The 24573-nt window shown below is 54.9% G+C and overlaps 1 protein-coding gene across 2 annotated transcripts in view; it reads right to left on the reverse strand.

Moving 5' to 3' along the window:
• MLXIP (MLX interacting protein) overlaps positions 1 to 24573 on the reverse strand; it is a 44105-nt gene that overhangs the window by 17452 nt on the left and 2080 nt on the right. Inside the window, exon 1 of one of the 2 annotated variants that reach the window (XM_037052008.1) lies at positions 18885 to 19306. The exons of the other annotated variant lie outside the window; for it this stretch is intronic. Coding sequence (XP_036907903.1) covers positions 18885 to 18937 — 53 coding nt within the window. The 5' untranslated portion in view covers positions 18938 to 19306. Of the gene's footprint in view, positions 1 to 18884; positions 19307 to 24573 lie in introns of those variants that run through there. 2 annotated transcript variants of the gene reach the window in all.

Consider the following 24573-nt stretch of genomic DNA (forward strand, 5'->3'; position numbering starts at 1 on the left):
GTCCGATGGGAGGAGGGCCAGGGCTGCTGAGTGGTTTCTCTAGCGAGCGAGCGGATGAACAGCACTCTGATGGGCCTCCCTTCCAGGCCTCCGACATTTTTTCTTCAAAAGAGCAGTCTCTATTGGCTTTCCCTGGGACCTGGGCCTGGGAGCCAAAACCAACAGGCTCCACGCTGACAAAGGTTCATTCAGGAGCCAGGACGTGGGGAGCAGCCGCCAGGAGGCAAGGCAAGGCAGGGCAGGGCCGGGGCGCCCGCCTGGAGCCGCGGGCCCTCTGCCCAGGCCCTGGCCCAGGCAGGGCCCCTCCCAGGAGGCTTATGAGGTTTTCAGGTCCTGCTCCGGCGTGGGTCCCCGCCACTGCACCCGGAATTCATCCTCATGCGTCACTCGGTGTCTGTTTCTTTCGCACTCAGAGCCGAGTGCTGTCGGAGAAGCAGGCTCTGCAGGCGAGGGCGGCAGGGCAGGGATGGAGCTCCAGGGCCGCCTCCTCCCAGACGCGTCCTGACAAGGTGAGCAGCTGCCTATGGTGCACGCGTGTGTGGGTGTGAGAGCGCTCACTGTCTCGTGTGCCTCTGCTAGTGTGCATCTGCCCGCATACAGGAGCGTGTCTGGGAGGGGTCCTGTTTGTTCTCACTGGAGGGCAAGGAGTGATTGGTTCCAGGACCGTCAACAATCAGACAACTGGGCAGGGGTCTGGACGAAACTGGGTGAGCTGCAGGGGTGACTTCCCCTCGCCCGACTGTGAGCGGAGGGCAGAGCGACCCAGGTCCTCGCTGGGCGCAGTCCCCCCTGGGTTCTGGCCGTCCCTCAGGGGCTGATACACCTGCACCGATACCACTCCTGGCCAAGTGACAGAAGCTGGCCGAGCCCTGCCTGCAGTGGAATGGTGACACTGTCCACTGGACAAGGGAGCCGGGAGAAGTGCAAGTAGGTATGAAAGGGTGGGGCCCAGCAGGGTGCGTGTGGCCAAACATGGGGCACGTTCCTGGATTTCAGCTGGTTCCAGGGCCTACTGCTGAGTTTCAGAGCCTGGCGCTCCCTGCCAGGTCCAGGCCCTAATGGGGTTTTCACAAGAGCAGAGACGCCAGGCCGGGCACCGCTGAGGCCACACTCACACGCCTGTTTCCCAGGAGAGTCAGTCAACTTGAATCCAGAGCCCAAGGTGTTCCTGACTCCTCTGAACAGGGGACAGGGGACAGGGGATAGGGGACAGGGGACAGGGCAAGGCTTCTGACAGGAAAAAGCAGCATGGCAACTCAACGTGCATCGTTTGTTAATAAACTGTAATACTTCGGGCAGCTCAGTTAGGGCGTGTTCCCGATACACCACGGCTGCAGCTCGACCCCCGGGAAAGAACCAACCAGTGAGTACTCCAGTGACACCAAACTGACCTCTCTCTCAAATCAATCAAAAATTTTTAAAATCTGTGCATTAGTCATGTATCTCTTTGTAAGCTCTGGGCCCCTTGGTCTTTCATTTTCAACTTTTTTACTTTGAAACGATGACAGACTCGCAGGAAGTCACCAATAGCAGCACAGCGAGTCCCACGCACGCCTGCCCAGTGGGGCACCTTCCGTGGCTGCGGCTCCTCAGAGTTGGGTTGGGACCCGGCTCTGGGCGTGGCTGCGGAGCAGACCGAGGACCGACTGCAGACCGACGAAGCGTTAGGGTATCTTCTTCTGGGTATTGCACGTTGGCAGTTGTATAATATCGATGCTACTAGCCCTTTGTGATGCTTCCGCACTGAACTCTGGCTCATTTGGGGGGGAAATCAATTTCGTTTTCTTTTTACACAGCTCACCGAAATAAATTCCAACTAGCTATCTGATGATTTCATCTTCCTATTAATTTATGATACTTCTATGAACAAACTAAGTTATGATATGAACGAGGGTCTGCCCTGGGGGCCGCGTGCAGCGCTGACTCACATCCAGTCCAATCGCGGTGAGGTAACCATCATGACTTGTGACATGCTTTCCTATCAGACAAGGTTAGTCCCATTGTTTGTAAAAACAGGTTTTAGGCTGCTTCTCTCTCTCTCCTTCCACGCACACTCACAGCTGTGCCGTCGAGTCTCAGGAGGAACTATTTTGGTTTCTGACGGGGGCTGCACTTGCCGAAAACACCGACGTGGGCAGCAGGGGCCCGTGTGCCTGGGCCGTGGCCACCCCAGGCAGCACGTGGTTGGTTCTCCAGTTACTCCGGCCACTTACCTTTAAGAGCCAGAGGAATCCGAAGCTGTATGGTGTGTTCTACACGTTTGTTCACGTAGGTCCTTCACATGTCTGATGCTAATTCTTTCATTACCATTTAAAATTAATGTAAAAAGGCCCCGGCTGGTGTAGCTCAGTGGATTGAGCGCAGGCCTGAGAATCAAAGGATCACAGTTCAATTCCCAGTCAGGGCATATGCCTGGGTTGCAGGACAGTTCCCAGCAGGGGACACATGAGAGGCAACCATACATTGATATTTCTCTCCTCTCCTTCCCTTCCCCTCTAAAGATAAATAAATAAAAATCTTTAAAAAAATTAATGTAAAAAGAAGACACAGAAAGCAAAACCAGCAGGACAAACGAGAGCACACATTTCCTCGCCCAAACACAAGCACCGCCCACACTACTGTAGTCAGCCCAGCCCTACCCCAGAGACACAGCGCCGTGTCTGGCCGTGGGTAATGCGCTCCGGTGTATGATGTGCGCCCACGGCCCTGTGGATTACTGCGTCCATGTTATGCAATCATTATACCCATGTATAATGCAGATCCTTAACTCCCATTCGAAAACTTGGGTGGAAAAGTGCACATTATACACAGCAAAATACGGTAGGCGCCACCCTTACCTGACCAAAGTGGCTGCGCCACAGACACTATGGGGAAGACCCTGTCATATCCAGTGCTACGAGTGACTTCCTCAGAGAACCCAGCCTTATGGGGGAAAGGCGGCAACTGTCGCTGAACAACAATAAAAAACTTACAAAAAGAAAAGAACCCAGCCTTTCCTGGCACCTTAATCTACCTGTGGGAAAAGGTAATTCATAGGTTCACCAAGGCTAAGACTGTTATGTGCGAACCAGAAGCCCCGCCCCTGCGCACATCTGGCTGAAAGAGCAAACACATCACAGGTTTCAGGCCACTGCACACCTGGGGCCAGGACGCTGGGAACCGGCCACCGGAGACGTGGTAACAACAGGCCGTGTCTGCAGACGTTCCTGGGTCCCTACGAAGACTGGCAGGACACCAGTGTTCCTATCACCAGTACAGTCATTTTCCAGTATCAGTCACCAGTGACTTTCCTGTCACCAGCACCACTGCCGGCCGCACACCCTACTCGCAGGATGGAGAGCTTGGAAGCCTCCTGTGGATTTCAGAGACACGGCCCCTCCCCAGGCACCTCGCTCTGTGAACAGGCTTCCAAAGTGCCGGCTCCTCCTCTGAGAGTCGGCTTCCACGCAGCCTGAGGAGACCCACGGAAGCTGGGCTCTGCTGAACACGGACCCCCAAGCCCCGACTCCGAGGGTAGCCAGGGTCACAGTGCCACTGGGAAGTAAATGGGGTTGGTACGGGGGCGTCTATGAAACACTCGCCTTCCTGGGGCCCGGCTGGAGCCAGCAGGAGACACTATGTGGTGGTGCCTGTGCCGTGCGTCAGATGGTGCTTCATGAAAGAAGGGGGTTGGCAAAAACAAGTGGGACCTTTTCAGGGCCCACGTGGCTACGTTTTCAGGGTGCACGTGAGTGCTGTGGCAGGAGAGACCTGGCCGAAAGACCTTGGTCTGCAAGGCGCCGCCCTGACCGCCCACTGCACCCATCACTGAGTGCTGTTCTCGGGGCTACCAGGAGAGCAGGGAACGAGGCCAAGTCTGCGGCCTCGTGGAGCCTACATTCTAGGGGGAAAGGCGGGCAGACAGCCACGTACACGCTGCGTCGGAAACCGTCCGTGGAAATCGCCCGTGGTGCGGGGCAGGAGCAGGCTTCGGAGGGAGCTGTGCGCTGCTATCTATCTAGGGCAAAGGGGACACAGGAGCGGCCGTGAGTGACAGACACCACTCGGATCCTGGCTGCTGCCTCAACAAGCCAACAGAACGGCTGCTGCCAGGGATGCCGACACCGGCTGCACCATCAGATCCCACGGTCCCTTCCAGGTCTCATCTGACCAGAGCGCCCTGGCCCCCAGGCCTCACCCACTCCCGGCCTTCAGGTCACTCCGGCTGCTCCCGTGGAGCCTCCCTCGCCAGCTTCCCCTCCTTCCCTCAGCCTCTACCTCTGGTCCTGGGCTCCTTCCCTGTGTGCCCCCCAGGCTGGTACACTAGCTGCGGGACTCCTCTCTGTGCTCGCCCTCTCTTGCCTCCCCCAGCCCAGCAAGTGTCGGTGTGCCCCGCAGTGCCTGTCTGTTCACAGCGGCCCCTCCCTGCAGACAGAACAGAGCCCCGAAACAGTCTCCAGGGCAGAGCCCCCCGGCTGCACCGGCTGGTTCTAACCAGACCCGACCCATTTATCGAATGATCCCGCAGGAGGGACCCCGCGACTGCTCTCAAGGAAGATTCGCAAGATTCGTTAGCGGCACCGTCTCACACTCCCTGCACCCACCACCATCTGCATTACCCATTTATGTCTGTCCCCGGTCTCCGTGGCCAGACGGCCTTCTCCATGGGGGAGTGACCGTGCCGGTTCTGCTCACCAGCACCTGCCTGTGCCCCACACAGCGCCACCACACCTGAGTGAAAGTCCACTGCCCTCCTGCTGCCCGGGGCCCCATATGGGACTAGCACAGTTCAGCTTCCCGCACAGTGACAATCCCCTGTCCTCGCAGACCCCTCCCCTGCCAAGGTGTCCTCAGCAAGGAAATGCAGCCAGGGGCCTGATGAGTGGCCTTCAATACCAGCGCTTGGGTGGGCTTCTCAATGCGGCCCCTGATCAGGCACCACTTGGTCAGGCTAGAGAGGGAAAGCCAGAGGCAGGCAAGAGAGGGCCTCGGGGGGATGCTGGGGACGTCCCAGCCCCTGGGGACGCACATATTTGGTAGCATAGCTCCAAGTCCGTGATTCTAGGAGGCTGTAAGAATAAAGAGTCATGAAAAGCACCAAGTGAGAAACAGCCACCGGGGGGCCGAGTGGCCAGGTCTCAGGTGGTTGGGACAATGAAAGAGGGAAAGGCCGACTCCCCGGCTCTTTACAAGGGGCAGACAAGTGAATGTTCTGATTAAAAAAAAATAGAGCCCGCAATTTACTCCTTGCTTCCCCAACCAGGAGCAAATGCCCCGCAGGCCAGGGGGTGAGACAACACTCCCAGACAGCCTGGGTGCAACTCTGGTCTCCAGCTCTTGTCCTCAGGGCCTCACAGGCCGCGGGAAAGACAGAGCGCCCAGGCTCGCATGCAGCGCACAGAATCACGACGGGCACTCGAGGGCACGGTGGGTCCAGACGTCTTCCTCAAGTGGGATGCCTGTCCACCTGCGAGGGTGGACTGTCCACCTGCGAGGGTGGACAGGAGCTAACCGGGGAAAGGATGGCAGAGAAAAGGGTTTCTTTCAGTGAGAAGACATTAAGAGGTCTTTCTCAAAATACCAGCAGTTTGGCTCCTGGGTCCCCTCCCTCCTCCCTCCTTAGCTTTGATAAGGGACATTGAGATAACAGCCATGGTTGGTTTGGTGCTGGAAGGATCAAAGTCTGGAGCTCACAGTGGCCTTCTCCTTGCCAGAGCTGTGGGAACGTCAGCTCACCACATCTCCGGTTTGGGCTCAGTGTGATTTTCTGAATCTGTCATGCAAAACGATGATGGACAAGGAAGAAGAGCTAGCTTGTCATTCCAGTGTTTGCAGTAAAGCAGAACAAGAAAGGGGGGCAGGGAGAAAGAGAGAGAGAGACGAATAAAAGGGGAGAGGGGTTAGAAAAGGAAAGTTCTGGAAAGATATCTCTTGTACTATTAGCAGTTTGACTACACAAAAGTGAAAATCTCTTCTAAATCAAAATGTCAGTATGCGAGGTTCAAACAGGCAGTAACCATGTTACTGTCAGCGGAGTCCCAGAAAATCAGCCAGCTCCCAAACTGCCACCGGCGGGCGGGCACCCGCGGCTTCGAGACGAAGAATCGAAGGGAATGACCAAACGGAGCATCGCTGCCCTTGGGTGGCCTGGCACGGGCACCACCGACCAGAGGCTGGGACGCACGCTCAGCAGAACAGACACACAGAGCCTGAATGTGAGCGGGTCTTTGGGGCCTCACGGTGGTTACGCGAGATGCGGGGGACAGAGGAACACCTCAAACCCAACAAGACACAGACGCAGAATGTGGGACGTTCTCCGGGACGGCTGGGCTGGCTGCTTCAGAAAGTCAATGCCAAGCGGGGGAAAGGTAGCAGGATTGTTCTAGACTAAAAGCAATTGTTTCGCCTATCAGGTTAACAAAGGTATTTAAAAGCACAGCAATAATAGAACACACTTAAAATAAAACGTACAGCCAGGCCCTGGCCACGTAGCTCAGCTGGTTAGAGCACTGTCCCCATACCCCAGGGTTGCAGGTTCAATCCCTGGTCAGGGCACCTATGAGAATCAACCAATAAATACATCAGTAAGTGGAACAACAAATTGATGTTTCTCTCTCTCTCAAAACTCAATAAATTAAAAATAGCAGTGATCTATTAAAAAATTTTAAATGAAATTTACAAGGTACAGCCATTTTGAAAAAGTTGATCAGTTTCTCATAAAGTTAGACACTTACGTAAGACCCAGCATTTACCCAAAAGCGCATGTCTGCAAGGAGACTGGCACGTGGGCACCCACAGCGGCTCTGAACAATCACCTGCACCCAGGACAAGTGTCCGTCGACAGGCGAACGGAGAAAGCCAACTGCGGCTGCTGCGTGCAGGAGAATATTGGTCACTGGTCCAGGCCCACAGACGAGGCTTAAAAACATGCCAAGCAGCAAAGGCAGCGAGGCAAAGAGCACACGGCGTATGACTCCATCGACATAAAGGAGAAGCCAGACCAGACGCACCCACAGTGAGAGACGGCAGACCGGGGCGGGAGGGAGGACGGGGGCGGCTCTGGGGACCCTGCTGCGGTGCTGAAAAAGTCCTGTCTCCTGACAGCGGTGGTCACACGCGTCAGGAGGATTTGCAGCTGTCAAAACTTCACAGCTGTACATTCTAAAAGGCGAATTCTATTCTGTTTACATATTAAACCTCAGCAGCACTGACTTAAACTTGAACATGGCAGTAAGGAGCGCCAGAGCTGGGGAGGGCGTGGGGGAACAGGCTCTCTTATCTACGGCTGGTGGGAACAGCAACTGTCGGAACTTTTTTGGTAGCAGCGTTGTTGGCATGCAACTCACGCACCACACAACCGCCCACTGCAAGTGCACAGCTCAAGGTCACAGGCCATGCCAGCATCACCATGGTGCATCTGAGAACGTCTCACCACCTCACAAAGACACGCAGTGCCCCTCAGGCCCCACCTCCGAACCCTGAGCAGCTACCGAGCCACTTCCTGTCCCCATGTACGTGTCCACGAGGGGCATCTTGTGTCGCTGGAATCACAGAGTATGTGGGGGTTTGTGACTTGCTTTCCCACTTAATCTTTCCCAGGTTCTCCCAGGTTCACCCACGTTGTAGCAAGCGCCCCATTCCTTCTTGAGGCTGAATCATGAGTTTGTTGTATGGACGCTCGCGTTTTATTTATTCAGCAGCTGATGGGCGCTCAGGCTGTTCCCCCTGTTGGCCCCCCGTGAACGACACTGTCGTGGACACTCGTGCACAAGTTTTCACATGAACACAAGCATTCGTTTCTCTCCAGTAAACACTGGGAAGTGCAGCTGCTGGGGTGAGTGGTCCCTCCGTCTCGCTCTTTAAGTAAGAACCGCCAGCCGGTGGCCCGCAGGCCGGCTGCCCAGGCTCACACGCCCACCTGCGATGCAGGGGGCCCATCTCTCCACGCCCCGCCAGTACTCAGCACGTGTAGGCTGGTGTGAGGTAGTATCTCTGTGCTTTCTCTCTCTTTTTAAAGATTTTATTTATTTATTCTTAGAGAGAGGGAAGGGGGAGAAGAAGAGAGAGAAACACAGATAACAATTGAGACAGCTCACTACCTGTGGACCAGCCTCCGCGGTTTTCATTTTCATCCCTTTAACGATCAATGGCGTTACACATCTTGTCACGAGTTTATTGGTCACCTTTGTATCTTTGGGAAAATGTCTGTTCGAGACCTTTGCCGTGTCATTGGGCCGTTTGCCGTTTTACTCTGAGCTGTACGGTTCTTCCTACATTCTAGATACACCCCTCATTAGGAACATGATTTGCCGACAGTTTTCTCCCATTCTGGGGGCTGTCTTTTCTAATTGGTACAATTTCTGAAAACCAGCCTGGCAACATGCATCAAAGATTTCAGCATAAATACCCTTTGATCTTACAGTTCTTACAGGTTAACTTTTAAGAATTCATCCTCAGAAAATAATTAAAGTAGAATGAGAAGAGCTATAAATAAGAACACTCATTAAAGTACTATTTAAACGGAATCACAAGCCTTACCTTATACCACGTACAATAATTAACTCCAAGTGGATCATAGTTCTACCTATAAAAGCTAAAATTATAAAATTTCTTGGGAAAAAAAACCCATAGGAAAAAGTCTTAGAGACCCTGGGTAAAGACTTCTTAAATAAGACACAAGTTTTATGGCTATAAACCCCCCACTGCTATAACAGATTTCATCAAAATTAAAAACTTTTGCTCTTCACCTTGCCTGGTGTGGCTCAGGGGATTGAGTGTCCAACTGGGGAATCAAACCAAAGAGTTGCCGGTTCAATTCCCAGCTGGGCACATGCCTGGGTTGCGGGCCAGGTCCCCAGTCGGGGGTATGTGAGAGGCAACCACACATGGATGTTTCTCTCCCTTTCTTTCTCCCTTCCTTCCCCTCTCTCTAAAATAATTAAAGTCTTAAAAATATAAAAATAAACATTTTTGCTCTTCAAAAGACAACTGAAAAGGATAGTGCAGGCCTATTTTTACCTAAATAGGTGCAGAAAAAAGTAAAAAGACACAGTAACAAAATTACCGGGTATATAGTTCCCAAAACGGTGTTTCGGGTGACTCTGCTCTTTTCTTTGGATCTTTTTGCAACGACCGAATCCCCGGTTTCTACACAGTGAGGAGGAGGGCAGACGGAGACCTTTGCAAAACTACGCCCATTTCGAAAAAGGGAAAGTGGATTTCCCTTTTTAATTAAGAGTAATTTTAGTTGCCCATAATTAACAGTAATCTTCAATCACCCAGGGGACACCCTTTACCAGGTTGATTTGGAGTTCCTTTTCTATTTGCCACATTTCAGAAATAAGAATACCCTATAATTTTAAGAGCTGAATATCCTTGCCCTTCACACGATTTGCAGACAATTTCTATCGTACATACAAGTTAATCTTGTCAACAAACTTCAGGAATGCAATCGGACAAACAATGGCTTAAGATTATTCTGTGAGAAGCTTATACATACATACAGTGTTATCTCACAACTATATGGAGCTTCACTTGGTTTTATAGAAGCAAATAAAAATGACTCAAGACAGATAATGAAGGTCTGTACACTTGGTTTGGAGGAGAGCCCCTAAACCCTCACTAAGTTAATTACTCTCATGTTACACTCGATTTAACAAGTTACGCAACCCGACAGAAACTGGGAGGCACCCAACAAGAAAGGAGGGAAAGAGACAAACACTGGGGCGCAAGCGGCAGCCAACCCCGGGGGGCACTCAGCAAAGACTCGGTGGCCCGGCTCACCCGAGAGCCCAAGGCCACCAACCGGCCAGAAAACAAGCCTGACAGCGCGGGGCTGTGCAGCGGCCACCACGACAACGCAACATGTAGTGTTCAGAAGCAGGTGTCTAAATGACCGAAGTTCTGCCATCGCCCATGTGTTCGGGAAGCAGAGAAGGTTATCACGCACGGGAGGGAGAGTTCCACTCCCCACCAATGACGGCCACAACTAGAAAAGATACGACCAACGACATGGACACCGTGACCTGGAGAGTCGGCTTACAGCAAAAGACGCACTATTCCTTAAGAGGGGGGCGAACGAGTCGGGCATGTCTGCCAACACATTGTAATTGCTACACAACTTCAATGCCACAGAACTGACTGAGAAGCACTGCGAGGTCCTCGTGGGCCCCTCAGACCGTGCCACCTGGGCGGGTCCCAAGGCCGACTGACTCTGAGTAAGGACTCGCCCTGCAGTTCAGGTCATTTTATTCTGCCATCCTGCCTGCCAGCCAGCCAGCCATCTGCCACGCACGTACGGTCTCCTCCTGCCTTTACAGCTCCGCCTTTGAGAAAAAGCACTTTAACTTGGCTGTCTGGGGCCAGGGTCTTTAAAATTTTTTTTCCCCATTTCATGTCTCCTGGGCACTTCAAATGCCCTTTGGTCACATCTGCACCTGCAGCGCCGTTCGCTCAAACGCAGAGACCCCAGTGCTCGCTGGGGGGGCGGTGTGGAGTCCACCCGGGTCTGCCCGCAGCCCCCTGAGCTGCCTCCACCCCTACGGGAGTCCCTGCGGCCCGGCCCCCAGGGTGGGGTTTCCACAAGGACAGCCGACAGGACTGGTGCGACCACACAGACGTGAAACTGAACGAGGGGCAGAGGTGAGGCACTGTGACCCAGGTCAGCACCAGAAAGAGCCCAAATGCGAGCTCCCGTCCCCGTCTGCAGTCCGGCCAGGGGAGCTCCTCGCTCTAAGGGTTAACTCTGTAGCTTGAAAGCCTCACACACACGACAGGGGCAGATGCCAGGCCAAGAGGTCAGCAGGAATGTCGGCCCGACAGCAGGTGGGGCACCTGGCCAGAGCAGGTGGTCGCCTGTACTGGGTGGGCGGATGCCAAGTAAGGCTGAGGGCACGGGCGAGCAGCTTGAGTCCGGAAGGCTCCGTGCCAGGAGGCCACGATGGCTGCCGCCCAGCTGGGGGCCAGGAGTGGCCTGGGATGTCCACTGACCAGGGGACAGCTGTCTACTCTGGAATGGCTAACTCATCGCCTCAGAAGCTGCCGAGCATGGAGGACAGAGGAAAGCAGGCTCTCCCTCCGGACCGGGCGGCCCTCCTCTGGCCTCCCCCAGGAACACGGCTGCGGTGGGAGAACAACAGCCAGTTTCAGAGCCCAGAGCGGCTCAAACCAACCACCGGGGCTCCACCTGAAACAATGCCGGCTTTGTGCGGAGGCCGCACCGGCCCAACGAGAGCCGGCTGAAAAACCTGCCCTCCCCTCCCCATTCCTAACCCCTGGTCCCCATGACTTCGAGACGCCACACTCAAAAGGGGGTTACCCACATAAAAACCACCATCGGCCAACCCGCGACAGGACCAGCTTTCTCCAGACAGGACGCACCGTGGAGCCAGCTGCCTTGAGGACCTGAAGCTCCTTCCCAGGGGCCGAGCTCCAGGACCCACCTGAGCCTCACTGGTAGTCTTCCAGTGACCTCAGCCAACCAGGAACAAGGGCCGAAACGTGAAGTTTTTCTGCGGTGCCTCTGGGTCAGCTTTCTAGTCAGTTTGGGAAGGCAGCTCACCCAAGACCTCAGCTAGAGCCACCAAGCCGGAGGGGCGGCTCCCAGCTTTAGGAAAGCCTCAAGCTGCTCCCCGGGGCCCTCTGGGGCAAGAAATAGAGAAACTCTCTCTGGGAAGAACTGGGTGGTGGGCACCAGCAGACTGCAGTATCACACATACCCTGCCCTGTTCGCTTCACCCCTGTTTTAGAAATCAGAGCGATCACCTCAAAGCAAACACACCCACGGCTCCAAGGAACTGGCAGCAAGAGCAGAAACAGAGATAAGCAAATGAAGTTATCGGGCAAAAGGCAGCTGGCTGCACAGGGGCCAGGCGGCCCGGCCGTGCTCAGCAGGTCCCTGGGACGCTGCTCGGAGCAGCATCTGGAGAGGCCGCAGAGGCCCAGGTGAGCTGCGGCACCCCCTGCCTGCTGGTTCTCAGGAGCTGCGCAAGGACAGCGGCGAGGACGAACCAGAGGGTACGCTGATGACCGACCGGGCTCCTTGCTTCCCATGAGAAGGCCTTCTTCCCAGGGAACGGCACCTTCAGCCAAGGTTTCTCTTGGGGAAAAAACCATGAACTCCAAGGTTAACGGGAAATGGAGTCTAGTCTGATAAAGGGTGGCCAGCCTGAGATACAGCCAGGAGGCCAGAGCGGGCTGGGCCAGGCTCGGTCAGGAAGCCCTCGGTAAGGGGTGCCAAGCTGGACTGTGGTGCCCCTAGGGGCGTAGGGGCCCCAGGAGGCAACCGCATCTTTCCGCAGGGCCAGGGAGGCAGGCACCCTGATCCAGCCTTTAAAGCCTAACCGCCCCGTGCCCCGCAGCTACGCGAGCCAACGTGCAAAGTGCCTGATGCAGCCAGAGAACAGTGTCTCTGGACTCGATGAGACAGGAAGCATTCCAACTTTTCCAGGGGCTGGGTTAGCACTTCCTTCCCTGTACCATGCAGCCTGCAGGAGCGCACATCTGCACGCTGCCTGTCACACTCGAGCTCGCCACAGCTGGAGCTGCAGCCTCTGGGGAAACTCCGTGCCCGCCCTGCTTGTGAAACAACAGAAAGCCGAGGGAACCCACCTGCTCTCTGCCCTGCAAAGCCCTGGCCTCCCAGGTGCGTCTGTCGCAAGCTGGAGCTCCGTCTGGGCAGGCGCACTGCTGTGTCAAACACCACCCACTGTGTCCCCCTACCCCTCTGCAAGGACACACAGGCCACTGCAGGGAGCTGTCCAATCAGCAGCCTGGGGCACACACAAAGAGTAATTTTCAGCTGTGGACCTGCCCCCCCGCCCCCACACAGGCCCTGTCAAGGAAAGTGGGGGTTGTGACCATGCAGGTGGGGCCTGGCGTGGCCAACTGCCCCCCGTTTTCAAGGGTCCTGCTGGAAGGCTCTCAGGGGAAAGGGCGGTTTCTGCCAGGAAGAAGAAAGAGGCACGGGGACGTTTTCCGAGCAAGTAGCCAACCTAGGGCACAGGAACACAAGTGAATGGGACCCCAGAAATGCCTTAAAGTTACCCCCCCAAAACCATGAGATATTCTCAATAACCAGCAGAGCGGGATTAAATAAGGAGCAGTACACCCACTTGATGAAATACTATTCTGTCCATAAAAATATTGCAGATAAATATTTGGGAGCTTGGAAAGGTGTTCACAATCTATTAAATGGGCAAAAAAAATACACTCATCATGCCAGGAAAAAAAAAAGAAAGAAAGAAAGAAAAGAAAAACAAACAACCCACAAGGTCTGGAAGGATACACACGAGGGAATTGACAGTGGTTATCGCTGGGTATTAGAATTTTTACTTTTTCCTGGAAGGAGGCCTGGAAACACAGTCAAATTCCAGAGTCAATCCTGAGCTGAGGAGAAAAACTGCCCAGCTTTTCAGGGAACGTGTCCTGGCAGGGAAAGACCACGGCTCTGACTAATCCCAAACCTGCCGCAGTCGGGCCTGGCGGGAGTGCGGCGGTCACAGCAGCGCCCTTACAGGTCGGATTGGCGTGGATGAACTCCCGGGAGCTCTCCAGAAAGGGCAGGAAACTTGTGAAGGTGGTGGCAGAAGCCACACTCGTGTGCGAGAGTGTGTGTCGGGGGCGAGTTCTAAAGTGGGCCTGCCCTTCCCTCCCCCACCTCCACAGGTGCGTGTGCACACAGACACTTGCGCTGGGGAAGTGAAGACAGAGGTCTGCGACATACGGCCAAGTGCGCAGGTTAGGAACTTCCCCGAGAGCCGGGAGAGAGGCCTCCGCAGTCGAACTTACGGTCATAATTTTGCTTCAGTTGTAAGCAAATCACGGGTCTGAAGTCAAATTGTTATCCCTTTCCTTCACCCCAGCATCGCTCCATGGGACACCCCACCCGGTCAGGCGGGGTGGTGAGGTTAGCGGCCACGAGTCCAAAGGGGATGTAAAGCTACGAGTAGCCCACGGTCCGGGAATTTCACAGATTGGATAAGCAGCCCTCCACTCCCAAGGCAAGATTATTTATTTATTCACTCACTTACTTTTTAATTTATTCTTCACCTGAGGATACGTTTTTATTGACTTTGGAGAGGGTGGGGAGGGGGGACGACAGATGTGAGAAACACGGACTGGCTGCCTCCCACCTGCACCCTGACCCGACCTTTCGGTGTGCGGGACGACACTCCCATCGACGGACCCACCGGGCCAGAGCAAGACAAGGTGACTTAAACAACTGCCCGGGTTCCTCGTAACTCGGAGTAACGTCCACTAGGAGCATGCGCACTTCTGAGGTTTACCGGGCAGCCTTAGATTTCACATCTAGAAAATTATGGTCCTGTGACTTTAAACAGAGCCGGGGGCAGAAGGTAGAGACACAAGAGCGAGAACACTTAAAAAGACTTTCCTTGCACCTGCGGCAAAGTGCACACCATGCTCCTTTACCTTGTAGGCTAAGGCTCACTTCTAAACTAAACCCAACCTACATTAAACTCATTTCCCCAGAATACCTAATACCTGAACTCAGAGAGTAAATTACAGATTGAACCAAAACTTAAGAGTTCACATACAAATTCAGATTTCTTCCAATTTTTCAAATACGCCAGATCTTGTAAGAAGCTGGGCCCACAATCCCAAGTAGCAAGAATCACCTGGAGCTGAATGATGGCCACTCCCTGTAGGCCAGGTGAACACAAACACTCTCTAGTTTGCCACAGACCCCACTGCTCCCTAGTGTCCTTCCTTCATGGAGACCAAGTCAGTTTAGGCTCGCTTAGTTTTCATAACAAAGAAACCTTTCTCTGGACCGTGACTTTATCGAAAGGCAGAAAATAAAAGGGAGCAAAGGTCCTCTTAGCCTTATAGACAGACAGCCACTTCATTTCCTGGCCCTGGTGGGCGTTTGAGTTTGTGACCCCCCCTCCCCCCAACAATGTTGAGAAGAAAAAGGCCTTAAAAAGATCACCTTGCAGAGGGCAATCCAGTAACCCAACGGTCAGGCTGGCAAAGCAATTCCTGAGTTGATTTTAATCTAGGGACATGCTCGGGGCAGGTCACTGTGCCAGCCGCTCTCATTTACTGTACACGGCAGAGACGGCAGACAGAAAATCACAAAATTTCCAGACACCGATGTATTTAAGATTTTTAAGATCACGTGGTCCTGTGCTTCTCAAGCCAGATTCCCCAAAATTAATGCTGAAAACCTGAACTGCTTTTGAATATTTTTTAAAATAACTGCTTTATTGAGACATAATTTACACACCATGAAATCCACCCTTTAAAAAAGTGTTCGTTGGTTGTCCTGGCCAGTGTGGTCTCAACTGGTTAGAGCATCAACCCATACACCAAAAGGTCGCAGGTTTGATCCCCAGTCAGGGCACCAGCCTAGGTTATGGGTTCGGTCCCTGGAAGGAGCACATACGGGAGGCAAGTGATGGATGTTTCTCTCCTTCCCTTCTCCTCTCTCTAAAATCAGTGAGCAAAGTGTTCATCTGCCCATGACAAAGCCACAGAGGTCATACTTTAAATAAATCCAACTTCCCCCAGTTTTCCAGACACACTATCACAGCGGGGATGAGAAAGCAGAGAGGCACGCCCGCTGCCTTCCAGCTAAACATCAGCTCGGGGGCTTGTATATGGGTAAAACAATGTCGCTCGTCTAATTTTTTTGAAGACTGTTTTCTACAAAAACATGTTATTTATGTTATTTTTATTTTTTTAATTTTTTTTCTTTTTGCAGTGCCACTTTTTTTAAGATTTTACTTATTTATCTTTAGAGGGGAAGGGAAGGAGAGAAATATCAATGTATGGTTGCCTCACATGAGTCCCCTGCTGGGAACTGGTCTGCAACCCAGGCATGTGCCCTGACTGGGAATCAGACCGCAATCGTGTGGTTCACAGGCCTGCGCTCAATCCACTGAGCTACATCAACCAGGGCTATTTATGTTATTTTTAAATGCTTCCACGAATACTTTAAATTTCCCTCCGTTTTCACTTCTACTACAGCAAATACCAACAGACGCAATGCACAAAACAGAAGCTGCCTGGGGGTCTCGGTACCGGGCGTGGGAAGGGGTCCTGAGGCCCCGCCGCTTCAAACCCAGATGCAGACAGCAGCGCGCTCCGCCCCTAACCCGCCAGCCTGCGTGACACCAGCTACCTGGGGTTTGGTCCTCCTCACTGGTCCTTGCTGGTCTCGGAAAGATTTACGGCCAATAAAGCGCACACCCCTTCCATCATTCAGGGACTTCTGACGGATCTGTACCCAGTGCCCTGGACGATCAGAACATCGCCATCACCAGGAATTTCTCTCCTGCCTCTTGTGGGTCAGCCCCCACTCAGAACCAAGTGCTGGCGCGGTTTCTCTCCCCTCAGGTTGGCTGCGCCCATTCTAGAACTTCATGTGAGTGGGATCGGTACTGGCTCTTTCGGGTGAGACTTGTTTATGTTATGCATTATTCAGCACCGCGTTTCTGGATGCACCGGGCTGCTGTGCACACCGCTGGCCTTACTTACTGCTCAGGGCAACTTGTTTCTAGGGCACCGCCTCTCAAAAAAAACACACAAGGTCCGTAAAGAAAAAATAAGGTTGGTAACCTCGATCCCAGTCAAACCCCTTCCTTGTCCCCCTCCTTTTTACAATCAAGGACAACCTGAATGAGAGGGGCTGGGGGGACAAGCTGTCCATCCACGGTGCCGCTGTCCCGTCCCTACCCCAGTCTCTAAGAGGACCCACAGCGGGGAACGAAAAGGCGATGCCCAATGATGAAGGCCTCCCTCAAAGACACGGCTGTCGACGAGTGGATACAGAAAACACACGACGGAACACTATTCGGCAACAACCAAAATGAACACCATTCATTCAACAACACTGCTGTACAGCACGAGCACAGGCAGACCCGAAACACCACGTCGAGTGAAGAAAGCCAGACACGAAAGGCCACACGGAGCAGGACTCCACCGGAGTGAGACGTCCGGTGAAGGCAAACCCCTGGGCACAAAAGGCAGAGCAGGGGCTGTCGGGGGCCGAAGCCGGAGTGGGGCAAACCACACATGGGCACGAGGGGCCTTAGTCGGGGCGGGGGGCGTCCAGTCCTGCAGCTGGACCACGACCGCGGACCGCACCCTTGAAAACTCCGGGAGCTGCGCCCTTGGAGCGAGCGCATTTCGTGACAGGTCAGTTACACCTCGGGAAAGCTGCTGAACAGCCCCCACAGGCACGGAGCTGTGTGAGCGAGGAAGGGCGCTGCTCCGAGGCAGAAGGCCCCTTGGACAGCCTGCAAAACGGAGGCGGCGACTCAAAAGACCCCGCTACTCAACCAGAAACCAGCTGCTTAAACGAGGAAACTAATATAATCACACACGGTTTTAAAAAGTCAGTGCAAGTGTTTCATTTCAATAGACAAAAGGATTTATAAACTGACTCTAAAGCTCAGCATCGAGCTGTCTGGGTGGGTCCCACGAGCCAAAGGAGGCCATTTGCAGGTGGGCCCGTTGCCATGTGAGCGTATGAAGAGGTTCTGCAGGGGTTTTCTGTTTTTGATCTAGAAATATTGGGTACATATCAGGAAACCAGGCTGATTCCCTCGCTGTCTACGTAAGAAGCTGCTTCTTGTTTTGGTGACTGAGTCAGTCTCACGGTGACTGACCGACCGAAAGAGGCCCTTAGGCTGCAGCGGGAAGGGTCCGTAACCGGCTTTCCCATCGGACCCTCCTGTTCAGAGAATAGAGGTCCTCGGCAGGCACTCCGCCGCTGGAATCCCTGTGCCGCCCCTCTCCCGGGGAGCTGAAACCCCCCAGAGCTCTGTCCCCACCAGGCCCCTGGCGCTCGCCGCAGGCCCACTGGGAGCTCTCGCTTAGCTTACCTCTTCACTGGTACTCAGTCGGGTCCTTTTGCTCACTTCGGAGACTCAGAAGCCAGTGACATTCAGTTTCTGGAACTCTCTCTCCAGATCTTGGGGACCTTTCTGGAGCCACCAAAAGAACCCGTCCCCGCTGCCTCCTTCTAGCAGACGTTCTGATGACGCAGCAGGGCAGCCAGATCCGGAGGGGCCTCCTCGGGGCTCTCAGACCCGGCACTATTCCTCCACCACAACTGGCCTGAGCTGAGTGAAAACACCACTCGGGATATCGGACACTGTGTATTTCACCAGGAAAAGCAGCACTTCCGAAAGCCAGCCTGCAACTCCAAAATCCCCCCCACCCAGTCAGCCCCTCGGGAGGCAAGACGGAGCAGCAGGAGCAGGAGGGCCCAGGGTGCCAGGGCCCAGCGGGGGGGTTGCTCTGGGAGCAGGGAGGGCCCGACTGGGTCACCATGGCGCACCCCCCCCCCGCCCCCGCCACTGACCACCCCCTCTCAGGGAAGCTGCCCTGACCACAGCTCCAGCCGTTTGGGCAGCCGAAGGTGGCCAAGCTGAGTGCACAGGGTAGCAGTGGCCACGCGGATCCTGGGCACCCCCACGTCAGCTGTGGCTCCCAGGGCCCAGACTGACACCTCGGAGTCACTGCTGACCCCTCCCTTCCTTCCCTCCCGAATGTCTCACCCACTCACAAGGGCAAAACCTGGCTCAACCGGGCCACTTCTCATCACCCCCACTGCTGCCTTCCCCGCCTAAGAATGGTGCCAGCAGCCCCCCCCGGGGGCCCCCATGTCCACTTGTGGCCCCCTACCCTCGAGTCTCCGCAGAGCGGCCTCAACAAGCCCATTCCCATGACTTTCCAACTTCTCACCGGGCCAGTAGGGCCCCCACCAGCTCCAGCCTCTGACCACTGCCCGCTACCCTCGCCATTCCAGCCGTGCTTCCCCAGCCCTCTATCTGGCCCTGACTGGGCCCTTCATCCCACCCTGGGCCTCTGCCTAGGGCTCTTTCACTGCCTGGAATGACTACCCACTCAGGTTTCAGTTCAACCTGAAATGTCACCTCCTCAAAGGACTTCTGGGACGAGCTAAAGTGTCTGCCCACTCCCACACCATCACTTGCCATCTTCTCTGTTGCTCTGTGTCCTTCACTGCACAAACAATATAAATCTACTTTGCTTACTGATTCCCCTACTAGAATACAAACTCCGTGAGGGGAGATGAGTCATCTGTCCTGTTTGCTGCTCCGTCCCCAAGGGCTACGGGAGTGTCGGGCACACACAGAAACCTGATGAATAATACTTCACCTGCACTAGGAAGAGCCAGTCCAAAGACCAGGGCCAAATTCCTGCTCAGTGGTTGGTGATGGTCTATTTGGAGAGGGAGGGGCCGGCTAGCCTCCCTCCCAAACACCTGAAGTGGAGGCTATAAAGCTAGTTTACTTAGACAGATGGCAAAGAGCACCGACGGTAACAGGCAGCTCTCCACGAGGTCTGCGTAGAAACACAGGCCACAGGCAGGCTCTGGGCACGGCAGAGCTGCTGGTGAGCAGAAGCTCTGAAGCAGAGAAGAACAGGACAGCAGGTGAGAGAGCCGGCTGGTGGCAGCAGAAGACCACAAAGGAAAGCAGAGCCTGAGACAGGAGACCCGTCACCTAAGGGTGGTGCACTAGGGAAAAAGGGCCCGGAGCCGCCTGGAACGCAGCTGCAGCCTCCACAGAGTGAGGGGGTCCTCAGGACCCTGGACTCGGGGTCATGAGGTCACCAGCACCCTTCCTGACACTGGCAATAACCCCACCGCACGGGCTCGAGCAGGAGGGTCCCTGATCCACACGGCGAGAGAGCTGTGACTGAAATGCGAGTCTGTGGCCTGAACACTAAGTACAGAGGGAATTCCAGCGGAAGACGGCCTGCACCTCTGGAGCCACTCGCTGCCTGGGCTGCACGTACCACACCCAAGGAGGACGTCAATTCCGGGGTGGGAGCTCACACTGAATGGTTCTCCAGCCCCTATGTAAGTTTTTAAAAATGAGGGAAATTCTCTTTCTACAGGACCCTGTTGTAGGGATTGTACTGGGGAGCAAGGCTGAGGCCCATTTTACAGAATTTGCCCCTAATAGCGAGGACCCCCCTACCACCAGATCCCTGAACCGGCACCTGGTGCTCTCAGCGGACCCGATGCGACTCCAGGGCAGGCCGCTGCGCTGCCCTGTGCTGGAAGAGGAGAGAAGACAGACTTTTACACCTGGGTCCCGTGCTTAAAAACACACCCCAGGAAACTCTGGAGACCAGTCTGCATTAGTTCCCTCCTGCTGCTGCATCCCATGACCACAACATTAAAGGCCGGAACACCACTGATGTATATGGCCTGAGGGTCCTGGAGAGCAGAAGTCTGAAATGGGTTCCTACAGCTAAAACTGAGACGTTGGCAGGCTGCGTTCCTTCCGACGGTCTCAGGGAGAAGCTATCCTTGCTGCTTCCAGCTTCTCAAGGAGCGCCCCCCCCCACCGCCCCCGTTCCTCCCCCCAGCTTCAAAGCCCACAGCACCCTGCCCAGTTCTCCTCCCGCTGCTCTCTCTGGTTCTCTCCTGTGATTTCCTCTCCTGCTTTTAAGGAGGACCCTCGAGTTTACTGTGGGCCCACTAAGATAACCCAAAATAATCGCCCCATTTTAAAAGCAGCTGACCGACAACCTTAACTCCTCTTTGCCATGTACGCTGCCATCTGCACAGGCTGTGGGGACTAGGATGTGGGCCTCTTGGTGGGGGTGGGGGTCACTCCGGCTACCGCCACAGTCCATGTAGGCCACCATGCACACGCCGCCTAGCAACGGCCCTTGGCCTGCTGCCCCGCCCCGCCCACACCAACACGCCCGAGAACACGCCCCCATGGAGGCAGCTCGTCTGTGCGCAGGTGAACGAGGTCCGCCAGGAGCAAGCCCAGTGCCTGACTCTCCCTTTCCAACCCCACATGTATGCAGCATAGTTTGGGGACCATAAGACGCACCTAGGTTTTAGAGAAAAGTAGGAAAAAAAATTTGAAGCAAAAAATGTAGTAAAATATTTAATAACATAGTATTTCACCAATGTAAATATAAACTACATTTACTAGCGAGGTAAGCTACATTTGGACTATAAGACACACACCCCTCCCTCCCAAATTTGGGGGGTGCATCTTATAGTCCAAAAATAAGATAGTTCTGGGGTCACCCACTATGTGCTGGGCACTCCAGGCTCCGGGATGGCTAGTTTGGCCAGGGCCACCCGATGACAGATGACACAAGGCAGGGTCAGTAAGGTTGTGGAGTTACCAGTGACCCTTGTGATCACTCCGTTCTGGTTTACTGGGGCGACTGGCAGTCAGGCTGAGCCTCGAAGGAAGGAGGGTAGGGTTTCACCAGTGGGGACGGGCAGCTGGGAAGGGCACAGAGCTGCCCCCGGCTCTCGCCTCCCTTCTCAGACCCGTGCCTGCCATAAGGGGTGGAACTGGCATTTTCACAGCCCTGCTAACAAAGCTGCCGTTTCCGTGCGCAGCTCGGGGAGATGACACTTCAGCTGCCTGACCTCTCGGTGACAGGGCACACTCACCTCTAAGCTCAGGTCTCCTTCCCTTTCCTTTCCTGTAAATATGAAAAATAAGACCACCACCATCACCCGCCTGAGAGCGGTGCTGTGAGAAATGCACAAGGGGCGTAACCGAGGACAAGGCAGGGCCCGGTCGGTGTGAATGCCCGTCTCTTCCCCTGCCCCAGCAGGTAAACTCCCGCCACCCCCTCCTCTGGCCTCTTTCCCAGGCTCTTCCCAGCCTCATGGCCCTTCTTCGCCTCTTCCTCGGGAGGGCAGCTGGCCAGCCAGCCTCCAGGTGAAAAGGAAGTTTGGGCCCGGACCACTGAAGGGGTGAGGATGGGTGAAAAGGGGGCTTCCTGCTGGGGAACCTGCTTCATGACTTTCAGCAGGTGACGTGGGGAGGGGAGAGGCAGGTGAAGCCCTGCTGTCGGGACACTGTCCACACCGACAGCTGCTGCGCCCGCTCCCGCCCTGGGTCTGGTCTCAACCCACCCCGGGCGCTGCCACAGACCTGGTTCACTGTCTCCACCACAGCCCTTGCTGACTGTCCCACACGGGCTGCTTGTCCCTCCCCAGGTGTGTGAGCTGCTTGAGGACAGAGCCGTCGTTCTCATCTCGGCAGCCCTCACTCGGGCCTAACCCTGTGCCGCACACCGCACGACGACCGCAGATGGCCCGGGAGGGGAGGAGCTGCCGGTCTTCGGCATGCTCACGGAGAGCGACTCAGCCATCGGTGTGGCTGGTTCCCATTTACACCAGCCACCAGGCCTGGCGTCAGAAAGTCCCTCTCTGCAAAGCTTACAATGTGAAGGGCACAGTGCACTGACCCAGTAATCCCTGCCACTCCCTCCGTCTGGCAGGGACTCCTGCCTTGGGTCCGGAACAGATGGTGACCATACAGGCCACTCTCACTCGAGGTCACAGTCTAGAAACTTTATCCCAAGGCCCAAATTAAGAGGTCCCCTCAAATCTCCACTCGGCAGAAGCCCCCTGTGCAGAAAGCTACCGCTCCTCTCTGAACATCAAGGAAGGACCATCACCCTCACCAGGCATCCACCCCGAGGCTCCCAAAGGAAGAGCTGCTCGGAAAGGCAGCGAAGTGAAAGCAAAACCGACCACAAAAAGCCACGCGCCAGAGGCCTTCCAAGTCCACGTGAGTGACTGATGTGCGTGACACTCTTTACCACGCTAAGAGGGCAAGGACCCCGAATTACATCGCAGAGCACACAGCTCCAGGGTGGAGCCTTAGAAAGCATGGGCAACCCACCCTGCCTGAGTATTACACGCCCAGCAGCTATCTGAAACCCCCACTACAAGACCCGGGCTGGATCTGTTACTTCCTTCAGGTTACACGTGAGAAACTTGGGCTCCCACCCGGTGTTGGCTGAACGAGGACACAGCGTTGGACCCCACCTGTTCATCAAGCCTCCTCTGGCCTCCAACTTGCCAGGTACTAGACACATTTGCAGACAGTCTCAGTCGATCCTGATGCTCACCGCGCTGGCCAGCGAACCCTCCCCATTTACAGTGGCCGAGAGAAAGGCTGAGAGAGGCAGCTTCTGTCCTGTGAGTTCTGCCTCGGGGAGAAGCGGCTTTCCCTCCAAAATGTCCCAATCACTGAGCACCATGATGTTGGGCGAAATCAAGGTGTTTCACTTCAGGGCAATTTGACATCAGAGTGGGGAGGACACGGGTTTCAAGGAAGGAAACTATGTGAAGCTGGGGGGTCCCATCAGCACTGTCACTTACCCATGTGGGCCACTGGGCACTCAGAGTCCCTATTCCTCACACACCATATTTCCCCACCCAAGGTCGGCCCTGCCAAACACCCTGGAGGACTCCGAGACTTTGCATGTTCAGGAACAGGTCATAATCCCTAGACCTATTCACAGGACTGGGGGAAAATAACCGCAACTTCCCCTGCCCTTAGTTCCTCCCCCAAAGAGCTGTTGAACCTCATCTGGAAACAGCTGGAAGGCAGCAGTTTACAGGAAACCAAATTAAAAAAAAAAAAAAAGCACAGAGTGTACCAAAGAGAGAGAGGCAGCTAGAAGGAGGCCAGGGGACAGAGAGGAAGTTGGTCAGAAAGAGCCCAGGCCAGAAATGGTCCCACAGAAGAGGAGGCCCAGCTGGCCTCCCTCCAGGCCAGGGGGGCGGGGGAAACCCAGGACTCGCCTATGGAGGCTCTGGCCCCAGTGGGGGGGGGGGGGGCGGGGGGGCAGTCCGACCCCCTCTGGGGCTAGGTCGTCTTTCCTGGCTGCCCTGACCTGGACCTGCCCTCTCCTGAAAGCCAGTGAGTGACCCTGTCGGGGTGGCTGAGGCCAGAAACTCCCCTCTGCTCTCACGCTGCCCCCTGCAAGCCAGAGGCCACGGCCCGGACAGCAGGTTTTGAGTCATTCCTCTGTACCCGGGCTCCACACAGCCAACTCAGCTCGGGGGCTACCCAAGCAGCCCCACACAGAGAGTCGGACACAGACAGCGGCGGCAGGACTCGCGTGGGAAAGCCAGAGCCAGCGGGGGCGAGGCGTTAAGAGCAAGGTGAGCCTGCAACCAAACCAGGGGTGCATTTTGCAACCAAGAAAGTTAATTAAGCAATGGCCAGCCGCCAAACATTTCTGAAAGAAGTGGCGGGGTGGGGGGCATGCCATTACTAAAATTCCTTGGTGTTATTTAATAATAAGCCTTTAGGTGATCCAAACTGAGGGCAAAGTGGAGACAGGGGGATTTTTTTCCCTTTGGCAGAGCTTAGGTGAGAGTTTTCTAGCCCATACCTCTTGCTACTCAGCATCCATTCCCTCCCTATACATGCAGTTTATATTAAAACAAGGGAGAAGATTAAGTGCTTTTAATAAGACAGGTTCCTGCCGCTCACCCCCAGTTTGGTGTGAAAGGGCCGCCTCGCCCTGCAGCATTCGCCACAGTCCACTCGGGTCCGCCCCCAGTGGAGGTGCTCAGGACCTGAGCGGGAGCAAGCAGGGCTGCAATCCCAATACCACTGGTTTAAAAAAACCAGAACGTCTTCACAGGCTCGGTGCCAGCTCAAACTGGCAAGACCAGAGAAGCCGAGCAGAGCAGGACCTGTGGCCCGGGAAGGGGGTGGGGAAGCAGCCAGTGGCAAACAAACCACCAGGGAACGCTTGGAGAGGAAATAGGAGGGTGGGGGCATTTCAGAAACATAACAAAGGAAC

Source organism: Sturnira hondurensis, unplaced genomic scaffold (genome assembly GCF_014824575.4).
Source record: "Sturnira hondurensis isolate 20B ecotype Veracruz unplaced genomic scaffold, ASM1482457v3 Scaffold0007406, whole genome shotgun sequence".
Lineage (NCBI taxonomy): Eukaryota > Metazoa > Chordata > Mammalia > Chiroptera > Phyllostomidae > Sturnira > Sturnira hondurensis.